Genomic DNA, 23,146 nt, shown 5'->3' with positions numbered 1-23,146 from the left:
ATGCAAAAAACTAGAGGAAACTCATTAATTTCTTTGTTTTTTTCTTTTTTTCTCATTCTAAAGCTATTTTAGAGTCAATGCCATGACAGCAGAAGTCAAAAGAAATCCAGATTATACCACTCAAGATATTAAACTGCCAATGCCAGATTTAACTTTCCAACATGTTGATGAATCTGTCAGTGATAAAAAAGATATTTTTCCAGAAAATTTACATGTCACTTTTGGCACCTACATTACTGAGGAGGTCTAAGGAGAGGCCTGTTTTACCTACCCTACTGATACCTCTTTGGAAAAGCCCTTTTTCCTGATGAAATAAAGAGTTCTGGCAGATGACTCTCCGAACATGCAAGGCTCTGAAGTCAGGCAACATCAAGACTGTTCCTTCTTTCCACCCTCCTGATCAGAACACACATGCCCTCAAATTCTTTAATAAGGACAACAGCCATAATATATAATCCAGAATGGTGTTTTCCTAAAGTCTGAGGAAAACCAAACATGTCTAGATAGACTAGACAAAAAATTCCACCACTGTGACACTGCCACAACAGCTCACATGACAGTCACAACTCCTGTTTATCATGTTTATTCTCCTAGTCTTATCCTAAGTGCAGAAGTGTGTGCAGTAATATTTTCTGGTACTTTTGAGTTTCCTAGGAAAAACAGATTTACATAATCTGTCTGCCCAGTCCTTCAGCCTCTGAACCCAGACTATTTGAGCAAAGGCAGACAGTGCACTACATGCCTCAGAGATGTCACATTCCTACTTTTCTGAAAACCACTGTTGGACAAGGGCGATGGATGTGTATTATTGCTACCACTGATGGGGCTATAGAGTAAACTTCATGCTGACAGCATTCAGACATAAGTTCTCAGGGGGAAAACAAAAATGGAAACCAGATCCATGTTTCTGCCACATAATTTGAAGAGCTGGCCAGTAGGAGATTATACAAGGAGGATCCTATCCCGGCTCTATTGCCTGTGTTTACAATTTCCTCCTACACTTTCACTACTGCTAAGCACATTGCAGCCACTTCTTCTGCAAAGCAAAGAACCCTGATTAAACCTTGACTGATTTCTGAATGGGATGTCTACACCAGAAAGGGAAAATGGGAAAAGGATGGTTTCTCTTTCACCAAGGTAATACAAGATACTTGCTTGAGAAAAAACAGTAGCTGGAGGCAGGTAAATAACATCAAAGCCAAGTGGAAATGGGATATGTGCTTGGTTCTGATTGGTATCTTGTCAGGTGGGACAAAGGAGAGCATTATAACAAGGGACAGAACAACCACAATTAATCCAGGGCAGTAATCACAAGACAAAAGGAACTTAAATGAGGTTGAGACAGACAGTGAGAGGTAGGAAACTGGAAAAAAAAAAAACCAGAGACCAACAAGTTCTCCTACTCAAAATAATGCTTCCCCCTCTTCCTTATTTCATTAAAACAGATAGCCATGTAACTATATCCTACCCAAAACAAGTTAAGAAAGAGTGTGAATGATAAAACTAAGGAGGAAGGTGTTGACCTTGGAGCAGTCTGTCTCCTATTGGAGATGGTCACACATCCTTGAATTCACCTCTGGTAAGCTATATCCCTCTTGTCAGTGTGCCAGGAGAAACACACACTGTCTCCAGAGGTAAGACTGAAGCTTTCTATTGCTATGCTTCAGTGGAAGATTTTGGAAATTACCACCAATGTTGAGACAATACTTTTCTTCCTAAATACCACATGTCCTCTCTTCTGTGACATGCAAGCAATATCTATGGCCAGTGTGTCCCTTCTGTCTCCCATCACTTCTTTTGCTCTAGCTCATGTATTTCTGTGGCATTCACCATTTTAATACTTAGTGCAGGGGAACCCGAACACTATCATGGCTTTTCAATCATGACCATCAAGAGGATAGAGATCCCAAGTTATGCTAGTTCAAATCCAGCATAATTCCAGTGATGAGCCATGGAAGGATAACATTTATAGGATACCACTAGTTGGTTACTAGAAGTTAAGGAATAGTAGTTTGAGCAATGAATACTCCTTGAACAGCTAGTACTTCTCTTCCTGTGCTGACTTATCTTGACTCACACTTCTGCTGAGCTGCTGTCACCACAGAGCTGTAGAACAGCAGCTACGAGAGGAGGAAACAGTGCCCCATCCAGCTCCATCTCACTGCCCTGGGCAGATGCCACTGTCCTGGCAAAGCTCAGATTCCTGTCCTCTGTCTGACCTATTCACAGTAACAGCAATCCTGGACTGTAGTCTGCCAAGTGGGCCAAGTGGCAGCTGTTGCAGGGAGGTAGGAGAAATGTGTCTGCCTGAGCAAAAAGAGGAGATAAATTACAGCATAATAAAGGAGATAAATTGTGGATATGAAAAGGAGGAGACCTTGGTGTCTCAACTCTAGAATTACTCTTACAGTGAGAACATTAACTTCTCTCCCCATAGAAAGAGTGTTGCCTAGAGAAGACAGAGTAACTTGTAGGGATGACAACTCACATCCAGGGGAAATTATTCCAGGAGGTGGTCATCAAAATGCCAGTTACTCAGGCAGTTCCAGTAACCAGATGGACAACTACCATGTCCTAGTATGTGTTAAGGAGAGGCCCAAGAACCATGCATCCAAGCGAAGCTGCCGCTCCACACTAAAGCTCAAACAGATAGAGCAGACTGCAGAAGCTCAAGAGTATAATTTTTACCTACAGCTAATTATACTTTTTTCATAGGCCCCCCCTTTCCTAAATTCTTCCCTAGGAAGAATTACCCAAAAGATCTGTATGAATCTGGCAGAAAAAAAAATAAAGTAACACTTTTATCACTTCTTGCCACAAACCAGATATGAAACTCTTTCTTCTGAATCAGAGTGGGTTCGGATTTTTTTTTTCAACAGCAAACAGGGTGGTGCACAAAGGATCATGCTCCTTTCAGCATGAACTTACAAGAAGAAAAGTCCAGTGAAGGTGAAAAGCTGTGTGTCACTGCTGATCCAGATGAGGGTAAATGCATTCAGCAAGTTAGTCATTGTTAAAATGAATATTAGTACAACCGACATAATTTAAGCAATTCACTCATCCACTCACTCCTCCAACTGTAAGTAGTTTATACAGTAAGAACAAAAAAAGACAAAAATCTACCAACTAGGCTGAGCCGCCATCCTCTCCATGTAATCCTTGGCCATATTGATGGCCTCCATGTTTTCAGGGAAGAGCACACAGAACATTGCCAGGGCCCCAAGGTTGTTGCCATAAATTTCATTCCAGCGAGCGCTGAACTCCTTTGGGTCCCAGGGAGGAAGGTACTCCAGGGGATTGGACAGCATGGTTTGCACTGCTTCAATCAGACGAGCTGCAATGTGCTGGTGCGTGGTGCGGGCCTGGAGCCGCAGAGTCTCCACATCCCCCTTGGAGAAGTAGAGCATGGGGTAGCTGTCATAGTTGGCATTGACAAAAGGAACCATCGTGTCCTGGTCCTCCCTGGCGCCGCAGGCAAAGGCAAAGCAAACCGCGTGTATGAAAAACACACTTGGGGCTCCCCGTGTGTGAGTCCTCATTGTGGCATCAGATCTCCAGGTCTCAATGGCAGCCAAACCATCTTTGAAATGTCCTGTGGTGGATGGACATGAAAGAATGAGTTAGAAAATCAATCTGTGAGACACCACCATTCACGAGCCTCTCTAAGAAATATGATTCCATCTAAAGAACACCATGTATTCTCCAGGGTGACTTTCAAATAATTTCTATTTGAATACTTCAGATGGAACATCTGCTGAACAATTCATCTGAGAGAAAAAGCTGTACACTTTGAAGACAGCCCCTTCCCACATCTTTCCCTCTAGTAGCTGATACCAGCTGGGTATCAGTACACAACAAAGCTCTTGTACTGGAGATTTCAAATAATGGCAATGGTGCCTAATATGAAGCAGTGCTGACTGTACTGGCAAGCAGTGAAGGGCGGGAAGGGAGCAGGAAGGGGGAGAGCCAGAGAGCTGGCGGCAGCCAAGCCTGAGTGCTGCCTTGGCTGATGTTAGCAGCTGGAGAGAGGGAAAGATGAGGAATGCTGGAGGTTTGCACCAGGGTCACTTTATACAGGGCTGAAGGCCTTTGGCTCTGACACGTCCTCATTTAAAAAAAAAAAAGGGGGGGAAAAAAAGCAAGAGTAACTCAGGAGTCAAAAAGGGAAACAGTAGGTGGCAGAAGCTTAGAAAAACAGATGAAATACTTTGCTTCTGGGCATTTAGGGGTTTGCATTATTAGTATTTTTTTCCAGGGGGCTTTCCATTTACATGTGGAGATTTACTGCTAGTTACCAAGAAGGCCGAACACTGAATTAAAAATGCATATTCTTCTACATACATGACTTCTTGAAATGTACTCAAATGTAGAGGCAAGTGCAATTTAAACATAGTAAGTTACTTTGTAGAAATTACCAACTATCTGCCCTAAAGTCACAGATAAAACATGGCCAAGATCCCCCTGAGGAAAGCCAGCAAATTCCTAGAATTCTTACGAGGGAAAAGGTTACGGAAAGCAGGCTCGAGTGAGACAGTTTTATGTAAATAATGAACAGTAGTTTTCAATTATTAAAAGGAGAAATAGAAGGAAAGAAAACCTAAAAGCAGATACATTTTTTTTCTCCTATGGAAAACCTGTTTCATAGGATTCAGTAATAAAACTTGTAGGAAGTTAAAAGTACAAAGCAACCTTTTACTTCTCCCTACAGGTCCTATTCCATAGCCAAAATTTTCTAATAGAAACTGAGGCTGCTGAAACCTTATTTAAAGACCCACATCCTGTTTCAACAAAGCCATTAATATGAGAAAACATTGACAGACAAGGACAAATCATGACTACTGAGTGCCCAGACCCTCTAAATTTTTGTGCTCAGATCCAAAAATTAATCTGTAAGCAAACATCTTTGGCCAAGAACACATAATTTCTTGTGAATTCCTACCTATTACAGCAAGCAGCGTAATTGTTTAAACAGAGCATAATGGAAGATGAAACTTTCATACTATTCATACTATTTTAATGCATTTTGCAAGTACATTTTGCCCTGTTTTGGATGCAAACCAATTGTTACAGGAAACATTATCACAGGCTGGTTTATTAGGTAACACTTTTACTATATCTACATAGTCTCTCACCACATACATGCATACAAAAAGACACATGCACCATAGTTTATCCAGACATACTCAAATCTACTTGTATTCTTCTCTATACTGAAGGAAACTATACAACAGTATATTTTGACAGGAAGGAGATAAAAACCAGACAAAGCAATGCATTATGGTTGAAACATGATGCAATTTTTTAAATTGATGAAAAAACTGCTTTGTCATAATAATAAAAATCCCCAATACAGGTTTTTTTAAGCCTCTGTGATCCTTTAGAACTGTGGGCAGAGGAAAGAACCTAAAAAAATACTCAAAAAAAGCTAAAAATACTTGTTGCGTTTTCTATGTTAATCATTTATTGAAAAAATTTCCTGGCTCACACAAGCAGAAAAAAATCCCAGCTAGCAGTAAGGACTTCATGCATTCTTTCCTTTGGTTTGATTTCTGTAAGTACTTCTGTACATCAGAGAGAATTAAGAACATGCATAAATTTAGGGATGGTTTTAAGAGTTCCCTAAATTAAGTTATTTCTGACCAACGATTAGGGAATATACAGTAAGGTTTCCCAGAACTCCTTTGCAAACCTGAACACACATTTCCCAGCATTACACCATCATCAAAGACATTCAGTGTTGCCAAAAAGTCATAGTCTGTAGTCTTAAGTATTCAATAGCCTCCCACATTTTCAGCCTTCATTCATGGGCACATTTCACTGAGAAAGTAAACCCTTTTTTTTACCTTTACATGAGAAGGAACCGCTGCATCACACTGTTTAGACTAACAACAGAATAATTGGAAAACCTACCTATTACATATTTACTCAGAGTCAAGATCTGGAAGCAAGTCAACAGGCAGTGACAAAAGCAGGAGTACAAAATCATTTACTCTTGGTTAAATTACACTGACACCCTTCCTACGATATGAAGACAATACCTCACAGCAGCCATGACTCACTAAGGACAGTGAGCCCTGTCCCATAACTTTGCAGGGCTCAGCCTGGTGTGATTGATGGATGGGAGGAGGTAGCTGGAAAGGAGCACACCTTCCTTCCATGCAAACCTCTGAACCTTGATTATCAGCATAACTTAGGTGAAGCTGGATCTGTGCAAATAACTTTATGTCCACATAAACTCCAGCTTACCAGATGTGCATGAGCCTGTTACAAGTTTGCCTGATACACAGGGTTTGAAGGAATTGGAGTCTGGGCCTTCTGATCATTTAATGTGCACTCACAATACCATTTTTTAAAGCTGAAGGAATTTCTTAGTCTCATATTACACTGCATCATTACCAGCCACATCTTCCAATAAAAATTTTACCAAGCAACTCAACCTTTTCTGAAAATGAGGGGGTTTTATTCAGTTAGGAAACCATGATCTGATTAAGTATTAAAAATTAAAAGGAGAATGAAGGATGCTTGCCCATGGAAGAAAAAGCTATTATACAGTGTGCTTTGAAAATGTTGTCATTTAGATCTAAACTGAAAAAGCATTTGGCATGATTTCCACTCTGCTGCCAGCAGAAACAAAGAGTAAAAGCATCAATTATTCCTGAAAAAAACACCCAAAACAAATTAAATCTTAACAATTTTAGTTCTCCCCATCCGCATCAACTGGTAGATGATCAGCTGTAGAGAAAAAAAAAAAGCATTGTAAAACTGAAACCACTAACTAACTAAACTAAACATTGGTTTATACAGATAACTTTATCAAATAAACTATTTTAAAGAAAAGAGAGGCCCATTAACTCCTGACACATGCACACAGAAATGTCGCTTCAGCAGAGGAGTGAGAGAGGGGCAGAGGAGGAGGGAGAGGAAATGATGGCACTGTTGGGAACACCAGCTTGCACAGCTGTCCTTGAGGAAATCTGACCTTCTTGTGAGTGATTAAAAACTAAAAACAGGTAAAGAACTGTGGTTTTCTGTATTATCAGTTCTGAAGAACGACTCTGCTTTGTAGCTGTTTTCTCCCGGCACCAAACTTCTATCACTTCTTAAGAAGCAGAAGTTGCAGATGTCTCTGCTGGCATCTCCCACGCTAGCCTGACCCATTTCTGACATGGGCACCTTGTCAACACTTACAGGCAGGAACAAAAAAGGTGGGATTTCAGGTGACTGAGACTTCCAAGAACTGGAGGCATTACAACATCACAGGTTACTCAGGTTTCTGAATAAAAGATCTTCCCAGAGCCCAGGGCTGCCACATGAACACTTCAGACTCTTTGTCTTCTTTGGGGAAGCTACCATTTTCCACAAAGGCTACAGTTCTCATGATCGTTACCTGAGATACCTGAGAAACAAGTGTTTGCCTAAGAAATGTGTTCAAATATTTAAAGGAAAATCTGTTCCACCATACTAACGAAAATCAAATCTTGAGGTTCACTGTGCAAACTTTTACCTTAGAAAATGACCTATGAGTCAGAATGGACTTAAATTTCATAATTTCTTTGCACTTCATAAATGATAGACAGTGAAAAAGAACTTTTTTTATTCAATTATTTTCAATGCTTGCAATATTGTAACATGGGAGTTTGATTTTGAATAACAGTGTCACTACAGTTTTGTCACAAATTACATTACAATAACTGGTATTAAACGAAAGTAAGCCAGCACTAAAACAGGTAAGAAAGTCATAGATATTTCAACAAGAAATGGCCAACCACCAGAAACAGCTGCTGTCCTACCAAAACCGTGAAATTAATAGGTAATTTCAATGAGATTGAAATGCAATGAGATGTGTGTGTGGAATATTGTTCCATTAAATGGAGAGGAATGTGCAATTCTTTGTCCCAGTGCTGACAACTTCCAAAATGTAACACAAGAAGCAGTAGGTTAGATCACAGCAGAGAAAATCAAACTTCTGTAGTATCGCTTTTTTTTTTTTTTGCACTTTGTCCAAATATCTGAAATATCTTTTCACACACATTGCAACTGACTTTGTTGCTGATGAGAGCAGAATCTATAATGTGGAATGTATCAGATAGTAATTTTGGTAACATTATATAATGGTAGCACTCTAAAATCATGACAGTTACATCAGCTGAAGAGCTGTTTTGTTCAACAGTCACTTCTACCACCACTTTCATTACTACCGCTTTCTACCAAATATCTTTCCAATATTTTGCAAACCTATTTAAAAATGGAAGAGCAATTCAGTCTTCTAACTGAATCCAATGGCATTCTAGTACTAAAAAATGAAGCATAAGTCCATGAAAACAGAGAGGTGAAAGGGTCAATGGAAACTAATTCCCATATATATATATTGTTATTTGGTTCCAGACAACCATATCCAATACAGCATAATTAGATGCATGATGGAGCAGAACCATTAAAACTAAAAGCTTATCTTTGTGCTTTAATAATCACAATTAAATCTATTGACTGAAGCCCCAAGCTGTATAGCTTCTACATCAACAAGCAGTACTGCCGAGACCCTTTCAAAGCTGTGGGGCAGGACACCAGGATGGGAAACTCCCATGTCCCAAGAGTAAGGAGCAGTCAGGAGTCCTTCACCTACATTTTGGTTGGCGAACTAAAACCAGTGACTATCTGGCTCTCCAATAAAAATACTGGGAAGGTGTAAAAATCACTGCTTAAAACTTGAAAAACACCTATTACGACCTTAACCACCAGGGGACATTACTTCACTTCTTCCTCTGGCTTTTTCACTATGAAAACCACTTTACAATTATATAATTTCAAAGGTATTTCAAAACCTGAATAATGAAATCCCAAATACAATTCAGAATTACATCTGCCATAAATAAAGTACAGCTCAGGTACCCAGGTGTTAGTATTGCACTTGTTCTGAAATGATCTGAAATAACTTGAAAGAAGCTTTGTATCAACTTTCATGTCTGACTAACAGCTGCACTATGAAAACCCTAATGGCAACCAGAAACAGCCAGTTCCTATAGGGATTATCAGTATTTGCCATCATGTCAGCAGTCAAGATTTAAACTTGTGTCTGTCCTTTGATCTAACACAAAATTAAATGGATCTGTGTAAAGCAGTACACAGCCATGTCAGACCATAATTCCAGGAGAATGGAGGTCTGCATTCATTCTCCACCATGCTACAGGTAGGACAGCAACTGCAAAATATTTTTATAAGTTCACAGTAGGATGTGTAAAACATCTGTGATGGAAGTTTCATCTGTTAATTCCTTCCAGTTAAAAGCTTATTTATCTATTTTATAGCTGTATATATAAATTAACAGGGCATACAAACACACGCTGAATGCATAACCTTCTCTACCTCAAACGAAAACATTATTTAAATCACCTGCATGTCCAAACCACAATCTGAGAATTTAGAATTTCCTTCTATTTTGCAATTTATCCTCCTGTAAAAATGTTTTCTCAGTAATTTTTCAGTTGCACTAACACTAGTATTCCTAACCCTTGCTGGAATCTTCTATTCCATACTTCATTCTGTAGAATGATTATGGAAGTAATTTTGGTATCTAGAATCCTGCAGCTGATCATTCCCAACCAGTACAAACATGCCTGTTAAGGCATCCACATTCAGTGAACGAAAGCCCAATCACATTTACCATTGAAGGCTTAAAACTGTAAGTTACCAGAGTAAGTTACTCCTCCTGAGAACACCAGCACTGCACCCTGTGCTGACCTAAGTTCAAAAGGCCATTTCAATAAATAAAATTAGGTTTTGTTTTTTACTTCAAAAGTGTTTTCACAGATGTTAACACTATAGGAAGGCAGTTTGAGAATTTTCATCTAGGCCAAGAGGATATATTCCCTACCTTTGTCTGCTCCATTAATGTTCCAGAAGTCAAGCAAACCACTCATCCAAGTGTTACACTATTACAGCATGTAGGACACCTCTGGGGTTTAGGACTATGACAGGAACAGGTGCTTCAGAAACACAAAACAAAGGCTCCTGCACAGTCCAGGTGGTGAAACAATATTCTTTTGGCAACTACTGAGAAGTAATTTGGCTTCCTGGCCCTCACAGAGACTGCTTGGGGTCAGTAAGGCTGTGAACCCTTTGGTGTCACGCATTAGGAATTATGTCTAGGATTTCCTCTGAGAGCACCCACAGCCCTAAGGCACAACCACTTGCCACAAGAAGGGAGCAAGGGAACAGAATGCCTGGGGCAGACTAGAGCCTCTGTGTGGATCCAGTGGTACAGTCATGGAGCACAGGAGGAACTGGAAAAACTTCACATGGCGATGACAATGCCCAGGAGGCACAAATAAAAGGACAGGAAAAAAAAAAATCATACATACACAAGGGGAAAGCCAATTTACTGCTGCCAGAATTCCTCCTTGTGCCTAACCCGCCCCAGGGAATTGCATGCCATCCATCTTCCCTCGCTTCTGAGGAGGCTGATTACAACATCAGAAACTTCTGATACCAAAATAAGTGTTTTCATTTCAGAGTTTAACTTTTATCCTCTTTCCAACTAACACTACTTGACTGGCCTTGACCTTTACTCTTCCAAATACTTGTAAAAGTTTTAAGTCCCCTCATTTGTTGTTCTTGACTATGCATAATTAACAGTTTTAATATTCTCTACTTATTGTTTTAATTGTCCTTCATTCAATTGTCTTCAAGATGTTGTAAACAAATGATGTGATGGTGCTGGAGTTTTACAAAACCAGTTCTCATTCTCTGTATCTCTACAAATTTGAATAGCAGAAGATATCAAATCTTCTTATTTGTAAAGCATTTCCACAGGACTTCATATTAATAGACAGAAATTCTAAAATCCATCATATCCTTCAGTTGCTATGGGATCAAAACTTTAACTATGTTTCCATATCCTGTTTATGACTCAGGGTTGCACACAAAACTATATTAATATTTTTTATTGTTATTTTCATTGTGATGGTTTTGGCTAGGGCAGAGTTAATTTTCTTCATAGTAGCTGTTACTGGGCTATGCTCTGGATTTGTGCTGGAAACAGCGTTGATAATTTAGGTATGGTTTACTTACTGCTGAGCAATATTTATTCAGTCCAGAACTCTTCTTTCTCTCCCCCCACCCAAGGAGCAAGGGGGCTGAGGATGCACAAGGAGTTGGAAAGGGACAGTTGGGACAGCTGACACCGACTGACCACAGGGATATTCCATAACATATGATATCATGCATACAATTTTGGGAAAGAAGAAGAAAGAGAGATGTTCAGAGTTGCAGCATTTGTCCTCCCAAGTAACTATTACATGCATCGGAGCTGTGCTTTCCCAGGGATGTCTGAACACCTGCCTGCCCATGGGAAGTGATGAATGTTTTGTGTGGCTTTTATCTATTAAACTGACTGTATCTCAACCCACAAGTGCTCTCACTTTCATTCTTCCAATTCTCTTCCTCATCCCACTGAAGAGAGTAAACAACTGGCTGTGTGGGGCTGAGTTGCCAGCCAGGATAAAAGCATGGCAATCATATATGTTAAATTATTGTGACAGCATACAGGAGCACCAGCAAAGTCCAAAGACGCTGACGCTAGTCAATTTATGAACCTAAGGAGTTCATAATCTAAGCAGTTTACACCAACACTTGCTTTTATATTATCTACAGATAATCCCAGCGTGTGAGTATGCAGACCCCAAATGTGTACTCACAAAGAATAACCATTGGTTCATTTGTTACAGGATAAACATCACTGTGTTCCTAGACCTGAATTGTACCACCCTACCTGGCAGATGCATGTCTTTACAGATGAGTGTGTTGTTCATTATTATTGATACAATTCTGCTGTTACCTCTGCTGATATCTCATTATCTAGGGTTTCTCCACAGAGATAGAGCACATAGCTCCTCTCTCTCTCCATAGATGTAATATGCACGTGCTCAGATGCAACTGCTTTTTCAGGGTACAAACTTGGACAGACAATAAAATGTACTGTCCTGTAGTTCCTTCAGGGCTATTTCTGTCCTCAGTGCTCCCCAGAATACCCTTGACAAAAGCCTTGAAAAAAGTGGTCAATGTATTTCCAAGGACAGAAGCCTCAAACACAGATGGAGTTATATGGCTGCATTATTCCTGAAAAATGTAGCTATTCACACTGTGTATGAGCAATCTGTGAGCAGGCGTCAACACAACCATTAAATTACAGGTTAATTTTGAAATTTAGAATCTTCTGATCTCATTTCAGACTGCAAGTTGTGCAGACATGGCTCTCATAGCAGAACTGAAACTGGATGGACCATTTTTGGCAAAAAGTGTGATGAACCATGATAGCAGGGATATGATTAAAAGGAACATGATATCCACAGAAATACTTGTGAACAACTTTTCAAAATACTTTAACAACTCTAGGCAGCCGCTTGATTAGAAGGCTGAAGAAGGCATACCAGGTTTACATAAAATGTTCAGCATTTTTAATATTTCTGATTAAAAAAACTCACAAAATAAAAGCATCAACCTGGCCAACCATGATAAAAGAACTCGTACATTAAAATTACATCTCTTGCCCTGATACACAAGACCTACCAAAGTCCAGGGTCCCTACAATCCTTTACCCATGCTAAACAATGCTACTGCTGATTCCTCCTGTATACTCTGAGTTAAAGCAAGGGGAAAAACAGAAAGACCAAACAAAGGTAATTTCAGACTGTGTACATAACAGTCATATTGTGCCTGCACTATCATACCTGACCATGTCCCAAGAGTGGATGAAAGCATCATACCAGCAACCTGATGTGAGAAAACATTTCCAGTGCTCTGTCCTTCATGTGATTCCCAAAATGACCAGATCCCTTTGCTCAGCTCTCCGTTACCAACACTTCATTTCTGCTAAACTTTTAGTGACAAAGCATTCATGAGGGAGATCTCTGGTGGCATTTGCTAAATTTCCTGTTTCCTAGCAGGCTTCTCTGCCCAGTTCTCATTCTGAGCATATAGCTGAATCTGCTCTAAGTGCAGTGCACAAGGGTTTGGGTGTTTACTAATGTATCACTGTCACACCTCACCCTATCCCAGCTGGACTGAGACATCAGTACAAAGCTTACCCATATAAACAGAAAACTGTCTCAAAGGGAGTCAAATGCAGAATCTATTAAATTATTTATATTAAGTATGTCACTATAGTCTTGAACAAAAACTGGCACCATGGTTTAACAGCTTTAGGAGAATACAGTGCTTTGATCTACCTCAGCTGAGCAGAAACAGGAAAGCGAGAACAGTGAGAACAGCCAGGACAAACTTGCTCCTGAGATGTCATATTTACCAATTAAATACAATTTCCTAGGAAAAAGTCATAACCTCTTTCACTCACCACACACTTGGATTACCAAGTCTAAGCAAGAAAACAACCATTACAGAAAGTTGTTTTTTTTTCTCTATTTTTAATTCCTTCAGTGCCCCTCCTCCCCCTCAAAGGGCTTTATTTCTTGCAAAATATCCAGGAACAATAGCAACTAGATTTATTTCTGCTCATTGCTATAGTATGCTGTGGGTACCAGATGTGTGAGTTTCCATACACAAGTCTAAGAATGTGACTGAATTTTAGTAAAATGCAATCACTTCTGAGAAAAGTGACACTTCAGTTTTATGGACATTTGCCTCCTCATTTAACCCAAGTTTTCACTGCTCAGCCTGCTGGGTACTGATGGATGGTATCATTTCTCTACTAAGATATAAACTTCCTATGTTCATTCTTAACCCAACAGCTGCCTGGTGATATGAACCACTTTCTACCACCACTGATCTAGGTTTTATTTGAACTCAATTTTAAAAAAGCTTATGCACTTTGTGTCATTGTCCTTGAGGAAAAGAACACAGACTTCATGAGCCTTTAAAAAGTACCAAACCCAAGATGTCACTCTAAAACCTGCTTTCAGCTACCCATTTTTACTTATAACTGCATGCAACCTATGAAAATCACATCTAACATTTGGCCAGGTAATAAAATACACTTTCGTCTCCATTATAGTGCAGATAATTACTCAATATCTAGTTACAATAACTAATATATCCTGCAATAAAAACTGAGTGTGCCTCAAATCTATCAACCATAATCTACCAAAATTTACCAAAATCTATCAACTTTTACCATAGGCAATCAGTGGCATTTCTTTCTTGCAACATTCTCTTTAACCAAAGAACATATTGTGAAGGAGACTGCATATCTCCTGGGTAGTGGAAAAATCAGCACTAAGTGTCTTCTGAGGTCAGTGCTTACAGTAGAGAATACAGATGTTTATAAACTACTCTTATTTCTTTCTCTTTTATTAAGAGTACTCAGGTGTTTCTCATGGCAATTCAAAATCCTACAAAACATCACAGTACTTCAACCAAAACAACAAAGGCAAGCTCTTGCTTTGAACAACAAGAAAATTACTTTTTTTTTTTTTTTTTTAAATCCCAGTAGCTCTCCTCCATTAAAATACACTGTGGCTTGTATATTTCAGTTTCAGGTCTCAGTGAGGTTTACCCAGAGTCAAGACAATCCCAATCCAAAACTGCTACTTTGTTGGCTTCCCCTAAAAACTTAATTAATTCAGATCACTTAAAAAAACACATATAAGTGATGAGACACAGTAAGGAAACTCTTAGTTGAAGTAGTACTTAGCACTTCTGTAGAACGATGTACCCAAGGATCTACAAGTAGTCATGAAACTAATTAATTGATTAAACTTCTCAACACCCCTGTTAAGCAAGCAAGCACATTTATCTGTTTTATGAGGAGGAAAACAGAGCCAAAGAGAGGTGGAGTGGCTTGCCCAAGGGTACCCAGTTAGTGTCTTTCAGAATAATAAACAGCATCTCAATTATTGACTCCCACTGCTGCCCTTCAGCTGAATTGTTCCTTTTTTGAAATACTACATCGAGTTATAATAATAGTTGGCATGATAAACATAACGTGGCAATATTTAGGCTGAGATTTTCTTTGTCTTTGTTTAGACTATATTAACATTTTAGTGTTTCTCAAATTGAAGTTGATCTTCTTAGTGTGACCAAAAAATCTCCAGGGTTGAGCAATATTTCTTGTATTTTATTCACAGTTGTGACTACTTTTTATGTTGGCATTGCTTACGGCTAAAACCCAAGCCAGCCCAACTTGGAAACACAGGAAAATGTCACGGTTTTATACTGCTTCAAGAGGGAGCGACAGAAGAACAGAGAGGGTGATTACTTTCATTCATACCAAAGTGAATTTTAAGAGTTGGCATGAGACACACCAAGTGATGATGCACTGCTTTCATGCAATACTAGCTATAGGAATTGCAACTTATTGCCTGGGGTTGAGAAGACTGTGCTTCCCGAGTTGACAGCTCTGGTCCCAGGTCACTTAAAACTTTCCCAATTAAAACAAACAAACAAACCACCCCCACCCCCCAAAAACGAAAAACAAAACAAAACCAACCAACCAAACAACAACAACAAAAAAAAACACTTTAAAAGAATGAAAGAAAGAAAAAAAAAAATCAGGAAGTTGCATCGGGCAAGTCGCTCTGTTCCTGTCTCTCAGCCTGCCTAGGTGCCAAGACAAGGATGCTACTGCTTACCTTTCACACGTGCACGTTTGGGAGGCTGAACTCGGTCGCCAAGGGCTCGGAGGCTCCCGCGGTCCCGGTGCTGCGGAGGAGCAGAGCTGTTACCCACGGCGCCCACAGGTGAAGAAGCTCCGCACGGAAAGCGCCACGTCCCCCGCACGCACCCACCTCCCTCGGACCGGAGGGCCCGTCCTGCGGCTGTCCCGGCCGCACCTCCGCTCCGCCGCGGCCAGCCGGGAAAATCCCGTGCTCGCCTGCCTGCCTGGGGCTGCTCCGGCCCCGCTCCCTCTGCTCGGCCCCGCGGGCACCTGGAGCCGCTCCCGCCGCTCCCCCGGCCTGGGCACCGTGTGCCGGAGGCAGCGCTCGGGCTGACCGCCCCCTCCCGAAGCCGCCAGGCGCCCCGGGAGCGCGGCGGAGCGCAGGGCGGGATGGAGGAGCGGGATGGAGGAGCGGGAGCGCTGCCCGCTCCGCACGGGCACTCACCGCCCGCGGCCCCTGCCCGGCGCGGACCGCCTGCCAGAAAGTTTCTCCTCCGCAGCCCCGGGGGACGGAGCGGGGAGGGGGGTGCGGGGTGCGTTTTTCAATGCAGGAAGAAAGTGACTCCCCCCGTCCCGCTCCACCTCCCGCTTCCCCGCCCTCCTTCCGTACCTCTCCCCATCCTCCTCCTCCTCCCCCCGCGGCTCCGCCGGCCCCTCACGCCATGGCGGCCCGGCCCGGCCCGGCCCGGCACGGCACGGTGGAGCCCGCCCGCAGCTCCCCCGGTCCGGCCCGGGCGCTCCCCTCGCTCCGTGTGTGTCCCGGTGTTTGTTTATCCCTGGCGCTCACACGGCTTTTCCTCCCCCGCCCGTTCCTCCCCGGCTCGAACTTGACGGAAATGCCCCAATTCTTCCTTTTAGCGGGAGGACTCGTTCCTCCGCAGGGAATGTTTTGGTTCCAACGCCGGAGTGTTGGCACAGGATTCCCTGGAGCTAGGGAGAATACGGCAGCGGTACCGCGGACCGGGCAGAGTGGCCGTGGACGTGACAGCATCCCGGGTGTCCCATTCATATTCATTGTCCATCCCTGGTGCTGTCACCATACTGCATGACAGGAATAGGACCTCCCACCCAAAAGTCCCCTCAAGCCAGCAAAGAAACAAAAAAGCCGATTTGTCAAACTGCTCTTATAAATATGATGTGGCTACTTACATGAAAGTTTCCCATGTAAAAGAAGAAAAAAATAAAAGTGAAACGCCTTGAATGCTGAAGTCAGCCATCCCAGCATTTTCTCAGCCACACTATTGAAGATATTTCAGAAAGTAATATAAAAGAGGATAAAATAAATGATCCTTTGGAACATTCCTTTTTCCTTCTCAGTCACTGTAGCCAAGACAAAGTTCGAAGTGAAGACTTCTGAGTGTTTGTTGGGCTGTGAAAGCTGAGCATATTTTATTGACTATGTAATGAAAATAAAAATATTTGTATGTGATAGATCAGGATGGTCTCCAATTACGTGAAGCTTATGTCTCACAAAGCGTATTCCTCATTTTAGGAATGTGTTTGCTGATGTTATTGATTCAGTCAGCAGGGTCCTAAGTGCTCAGTTCCCCATTCTAAAATGGAAAATCTGTATTTTCTGAGGATGGTTTTAAACAGATTCATTGTACTTTAATGTGTGATTTCCTGCTGTTGTATCAGGACTAATAAACTTGTGGAAGCTAGACAAAACCAGAAACTATGAATTTCCCTTAACCCTTCCATTTCTGTTGTATTTCTAAGCAATATCTAATATCTGACAATCTCAGCCCTAAAGAATAGGGATCCACATGTTGTTGCTGCAATCTCCAAGAGCAGTGCCAGAACCTGGAATGAAGCTTTGCATTTTTACCAGTAATGACATGCCTAAAAGCATGAAGTGCTTCAGTTTCAGTCATGCAAACACTAGATTAATCACTAGAAGATATCTTTCTGAACACCAATAGGAATGGTATTAGGATCTACCAAATTGATACCAGAGTTGTAAAATATTGATGTTGTGATGCAAATGAACATGTGAAGAGGTGCAGACCTCGTAGTCAGACCAGATGTGGTGGATAGGCTGATTTTACTGGAATTTCTAAAATTACCAGGAGTGCCTAAGGAGATCAGGAGGAAGGTGTTTAAGTACTTGTCACTTGTCTGTATCATTAGGTATGTAAATCTGACTCTAAGTTAAATGGAATTAGCCCTTGCAATTCTGAAAAGCATAGTGTCTGAATGGCTTTTGAAATCCTGCCCTTGGTCTGTGCATGGATCTCTCTGTATTGTAGAAAAACTGCTCAGTGCTGCCCTGTGATCACAAATAGCTGGGCAAAGCACACCATGGCCCCCTTATAGCATGGGCTCTTGGCTTCCTGTCTCGTAAGGGATGAGATTGAATGTGCTGCTGAGATCTTGCTCTGGTGCAGAGTTAGAATATGGGGGAGATTCCAACACGGTGGAGAGCCACAAATCCTCTGTGCCTCATGTCCTCTCGTGTAAAATGGGGCATGTTTTACTTCCCAGTAACTCAGAGTGCTTGTCAGAGTAAACAGATAAATTAACATTTATAGGATGATTCAGTGGTATCTGAGAGGCAATATCTGTCCACACTAGATTAATTTCAGCATTGCCAGTGGTAATTTTGAAATGAAAATGTATAGTGAAAGACTGAAAAAGTTAGCCTCAGGAACAGAAATTGGAGGAAGATTGCCTTCAGCTAAGTAAAAGCTGCTAAAAAGGAGATAATAATCTCTTAACCTCATCCTCTGAAAACAACATGTAAATTGCAGTAAGAGAAATTTAGACTAGCTAGGATAAAAAAAAAAAAGTATTTGTAAGAGTAAATAAAGGAGAAGTGAACAGCACCTCTCTCCCTGGAGGCTTTTAAAGTGCAAGTTGAACATACATTTGACAAGAACGCTTCAAATCTAGAAGGTCTGATGAATATTGCCTCAGAGCAAGGGGTGGACCAGATGACCTGTCAAGGTGCTGTTTTGTGTGATTATGTTCAAAATGCTACTTGCACAGGCAAGATTACGGATCGTCTTTGATCATCTCCTGCCCTTAACTTCCTTAGCCATGGGTATAACTCCTCTTGCTGAGGTTGAGATTCTCTCAGTGGTTTGCTGGCCTTGCTGCATGCCAGTGAATTCAGTGTTGACAGCAAGAAAACAATTAAACAATATCAATTTGGAACAGCAACTTTGGGTGGGATCCATCTAACCTCTGAACGTGTCATGCGCTTTTGTTCTGTACTTGACTGGTAACTACCTCTGATCTAGTCACGTTAAGACTCTGTTTATAGCACTGCAGAGAAAAATAAATTCTTTTACAGCAGAATTCATCTGACCTGTTTTGGATGTCTTCATTAGGATGTGATGAATCATGTCCCTAGGCTATCTGTTCTTGCCACCAACCATAAAGTAGGTTTAAACGACTGACTCAGTAACATACAATCATGTATTTTCCACTCCTCTGGTGCTTCTGTCACTGAAATCTCTCACTCCCTCTCTCCTTTCAAGTATCAAACCCCTAGTTTATTTGTTCCTTTCCCCCCCCATTATTTTAAAATTTAATTTTATTTTATTGGAAAAGTCCCACTGAGGTTAATAGTTTTTGTAGCTGTCATTTCCTTAAATTGCATCATGTGACACCGAAACATACAGCAACCTGACCTCTTGGGTGGCATTGCTCCAGAATGGATTTAGGAAAGGAGCTAAATTTACCTATTGGACCTAAGACCATTGACTTGGACAGATGTGCAGAGTATGTTTCATGGAAATTGTTTGAAAATTGTTCAGGTCAGACACTGTTCTACGCCTATGTTACATGCTCATTATTCTTCCTAGGTGTTTATGGCAAGCCACATTACATGCAATGTCTGGTGTCTGTGGGACTGAGCCAAACATATGTAGGAAATGCTGCTCTTTTCCAAAAATGGCAAATTTTTTAGGGCACGCTCAGAAATCACTGTACACCCAAGTACAGTGCATCTCTTGAAAATGTCTGTGGATTAGAGACACTGTGAGCAGCCACCTCTTGGTAGCATCTGTCCTTTCTTCTTTGAGAAGGAAAAGCTTCCAAGAAAGCCCAATAGTTATCTGGCTTGCAGGGAAGGGAAACACTTTATTTTCCTGCTGCATTGACAAGCTGGGTCACGATGATGTGAAGAGGGAACAAACCTGGTTGCCTTAGTACGGCAGTGAGAAACAAAGGCAGCAGGGCCACATGGAGCAAGTGATGTAGGGCTAATTCTGGGGCAGACACCAAGTGTGTGCTGGTGCTTCATACATTTAAAAGCCTTTGGTTCTCACTTTCTGGTGTTTGTTTCCTCTTCCTTGCTGACTGAATATATCTAAAGAGGGAAGGTGTATATCATTCTACCTGTTCCACACATGCAGCCTCGGCCATCTTCTTGCTCAGTCTATGCAACAGCATTTTTTTCTTCTTTGAATTTTTCTCTGTGTGCTTGGGGTTTTTTAGATGTCTTCTTTTGCTTGTTTGATTGAATTTGTTTGTTCTGGTTTGGTTTTTTTCATAGTTTTAATTTCCTTCCTCTCACTAAAGATCCCTGTGTTCTTTGTGTGATTTGTTTGGTCTATAATTTGCATGTAAGAAACGCTTCTACAGTTGCCATTAAGTAACAAAACTCTTCAAATGAAAAAAGAGAGAAATAAAAAATTCTCCGTATTTTTTTCGTAATTCTTCAAAACAATTGATTTGGTTATGACCATAAGCCTTGTGTTTTCTTTGCCTTTTGTGTCCAGCTGTGATGATTTCTGATCCTAGTGCTTTGAGTTGAAACCTGTAGGACAAGAGCACTAGGCCAATCTCTTCTTGTAGCTGACCTGCAGAACTGCAAATCTGGACGCCTGCATACTGCTCACCCTGCCCTCCTTGATCTGAGATGCTCTGCCCAACTCTCCTCCTTGGACTTTATTAGAGCCACATGAATGCAGCTTTAATTTTCCAATCTTATCCCAGTTCCAGACACATATGGGAGAATGTTGACTATCTCCTATTTTCCGACCAGGGTGTGGACCAGACAGCGTCCTAACTTGGTTATTCCTGCTACAACCTTCAAGTTTATGAGGCTGTTGCATGATTCTTTCCATTTACTACTCGGACATTTGGGGTTCTGGCTCATGGACAGAAATAGTCACAGCTCCAAAACTAGGATGAAAAGAAGTTGCCTGAAATCAGCCCTATGAATCAGAAAAAATCTGATTCTTAAGGCTGATTTCCATCAAATTTTGGAAATCTAGTCTAAACTCATCTGGTTGGGGCACATTCAGTGTGGCACAAAGCAGTTTCTCTCACAGGAAAATCCTTCATCTGCTTCTACATTTGTACTGGAAACACTTCTCTCCCAGATGCAGCCTTTTACTCTTCTATTTTGTGGTAGCCAAACTATCAGTAGGGTAGCTGGAAGGGGAAAACTAGATGTTTCCTAAACAGCTCTTCTTTGTATGTAAATGGGACATCTTTCTCTGCTTTACATTTCCTTTCTTTCCATCTTTCTTGCTCTCACCATGTGTTCAGCCTGGTTTAGCCTGAGGCCAGCAGACAGAAAGTCAGATGAAAAAAAAATTCTTGCAGATTTCATAAGGAATGGGAAGCTGCAGCATCAGTAATCAGAGGTAAAATGTTGGTAACTGGAGACAGATTCATAGTCCTGATTTGTGTCAGGAAGACAGTAACCATAAAGCAGGTACATAGGCACTTAAATGGGAAATGTCATCAAATACCTTGATCCAATAAAAAGTTACTTCCATCATCTGCTCTGTGCCTTTTAACAGCAGAATCCATGTTAGTGCTTTTATATTGCTGTAGACATCACCAGGGTTTAGGTTTATCTTCCTCTAGCAGCTATCTGTCTGCCTAACTGGTCTGCTTGTTCTTTAGCACATATCCCTTCTTTTCTCTGCTGATGATCAAAACAGCATGTGGTTTCTTATTTATTTGGTTTTCAAAACTTTATGTTTTCAAATGTATGACCTTTCTCAACATGTGTAAGTGTCAACGTCTTTCCCTCCAAATTTCTTTGATGTTATAAGCCAAGCATCATCCCCTGGGAGCACAAACCATTAATGCTCATATCAAGAGGAACCTTCCAAGGCTAGACTTCATCAGTGCTCTCTAACTATGCATCACAAGAGTGTACTGTAGCAATCAATTCTTCACACTTGATTGTAAAGCAAAAGTGCTCAACAACTGGTGGCTCTTGTTGCAGTCATACATACTCCCTAAAGGCAGCTCCACCACTGCTCTCAGTTTTAGGGTCCTCATGAAGTTGTTGCACTAGTCTACATCAATAATTGCTTATTGTGTCTATAGCTCTGGCTCCTTTGGGGAACTGCTGCTCAGGGGCCCCTGTAACCACATTGTGATGGGTCACTCAAGGCACAGTCTGTATTTGCTGAGTTCCTGGAAGTGTGCTCTGTACAGCAGGGGTTTTTAAACGTGCTCACAAATATGTATACATACAAACAAATACTTCTACAGTTACATTTGCGACTATCTATCTAAGAAGGGTTGTATTAATGGTTATTAAGTCTATTTTCTTAAATTCATGTAATCATATTCAGGTTATTCCCTCCCCCCCCCCCCCCAAATAGTGTATGGATTAATACCAGTAACGTACTGGGTGTCTCCAAGTCATGCACACTGGGAAAGATTAGAGGAAAGAGGAAAATCCTTCACAAAAGATATATTTTGGTAAAGATTATTTTCTGAGATATATGTGAACTCCTTTCCCTGATACCCTCTAGCCATGTATTGCCCCGTTGAACTATTACTGTCAGCTCAAAAGGGCTGACCCTCAGCCTTTATGTACTTGGCCTTCATCTATACTCCATTTTCCATCACCTGTCTACTACTGATCTAGAGATTTCCCTGCTTACTGCCTAAGAGTGCTTAGTTTATTTAATTGACCTAAAACTCCACACGTCCTAAGAAATGCAGATAATCCCCTCACTCCCTTAGTCTCTGAGTTCCCACATCATGCCACCCTACCCTTTAATTGATGACTATTCATGTGTATACATTTTCTGGAGAGCTTTGAGGGAGAAAACAGGGATAGAAGCTGCTGCTACTGTCTCCAACACTGCTGCAGGTGTTTCAACAGCAGCCCTCCAGTAGGTATTTTTGAGGCTTCTCTCAATAAAATAAATAATTTTTTTAATCTCTTAATTTAATAACATGTTTTTTTTTTTCTCAAAATTTACAGTAGCATCTTCTTTCTCTGGATTAATGTAATTTACAGGCTGCTTAGCACCCATGTGTGCACATTTAATTTTTCATTGTGGGCTGAGGTTACAGGGGATAATATAGAAAGAAAACTGAAACTCTCAGGAATTATTTTGAGATAGGGCAAAAAAAAGAGAATTGCTATATTCACCTGTACTTTTATTCCTCAGAGATTTTGAAGGCTTTAGAAATTTATAGTTTAAAGTAAATTTATTATTTATTGGCACACAGAGTCCCAATTTTTTGAGTTCATTTAGTGTTGTGACAGAACAAGGTCTACTGAAAGTTAATGGACTTATTTCCTAAAATACACCCTGAAAATACCACTCT

General features: G+C 41.0%; 1 protein-coding gene across 6 annotated transcripts in view; it reads right to left on the bottom strand.

Annotated features, from left to right (window-relative positions):
• Nucleotides 1-16,250, bottom strand: part of DSE (dermatan sulfate epimerase) — a 34,598-nt gene extending 18,348 nt beyond the window's left edge. For 2 of the 6 annotated variants that reach the window (XM_062489955.1, XM_062489956.1), the window contains exons 1-2: nt 12,726-12,782; nt 3,124-3,592 (exon numbers count right to left, since the gene is read on the bottom strand). In XM_062489955.1, coding sequence (XP_062345939.1) covers nt 3,124-3,592; nt 12,726-12,759 — 503 coding nt within the window. In that variant the 5' untranslated portion in view covers nt 12,760-12,782. Of the gene's footprint in view, nt 1-3,123; nt 3,593-12,725; nt 12,783-15,581; nt 15,986-16,052; nt 16,144-16,217 lie in introns of those variants that run through there. The other 4 variants (XM_062489960.1, XM_062489959.1, XM_062489958.1 and 1 more) reach the window with 4 other exon arrangements.
• Nucleotides 16,251-23,146: the final 6,896 nt, after the last annotated feature.

Source organism: Cinclus cinclus, chromosome 3 (genome assembly GCF_963662255.1).
Source record: "Cinclus cinclus chromosome 3, bCinCin1.1, whole genome shotgun sequence".
Taxonomy (NCBI): Eukaryota; Metazoa; Chordata; class Aves; order Passeriformes; family Cinclidae; genus Cinclus; species Cinclus cinclus.
This window is presented reverse-complemented; position numbering and strand designations above follow the sequence as displayed.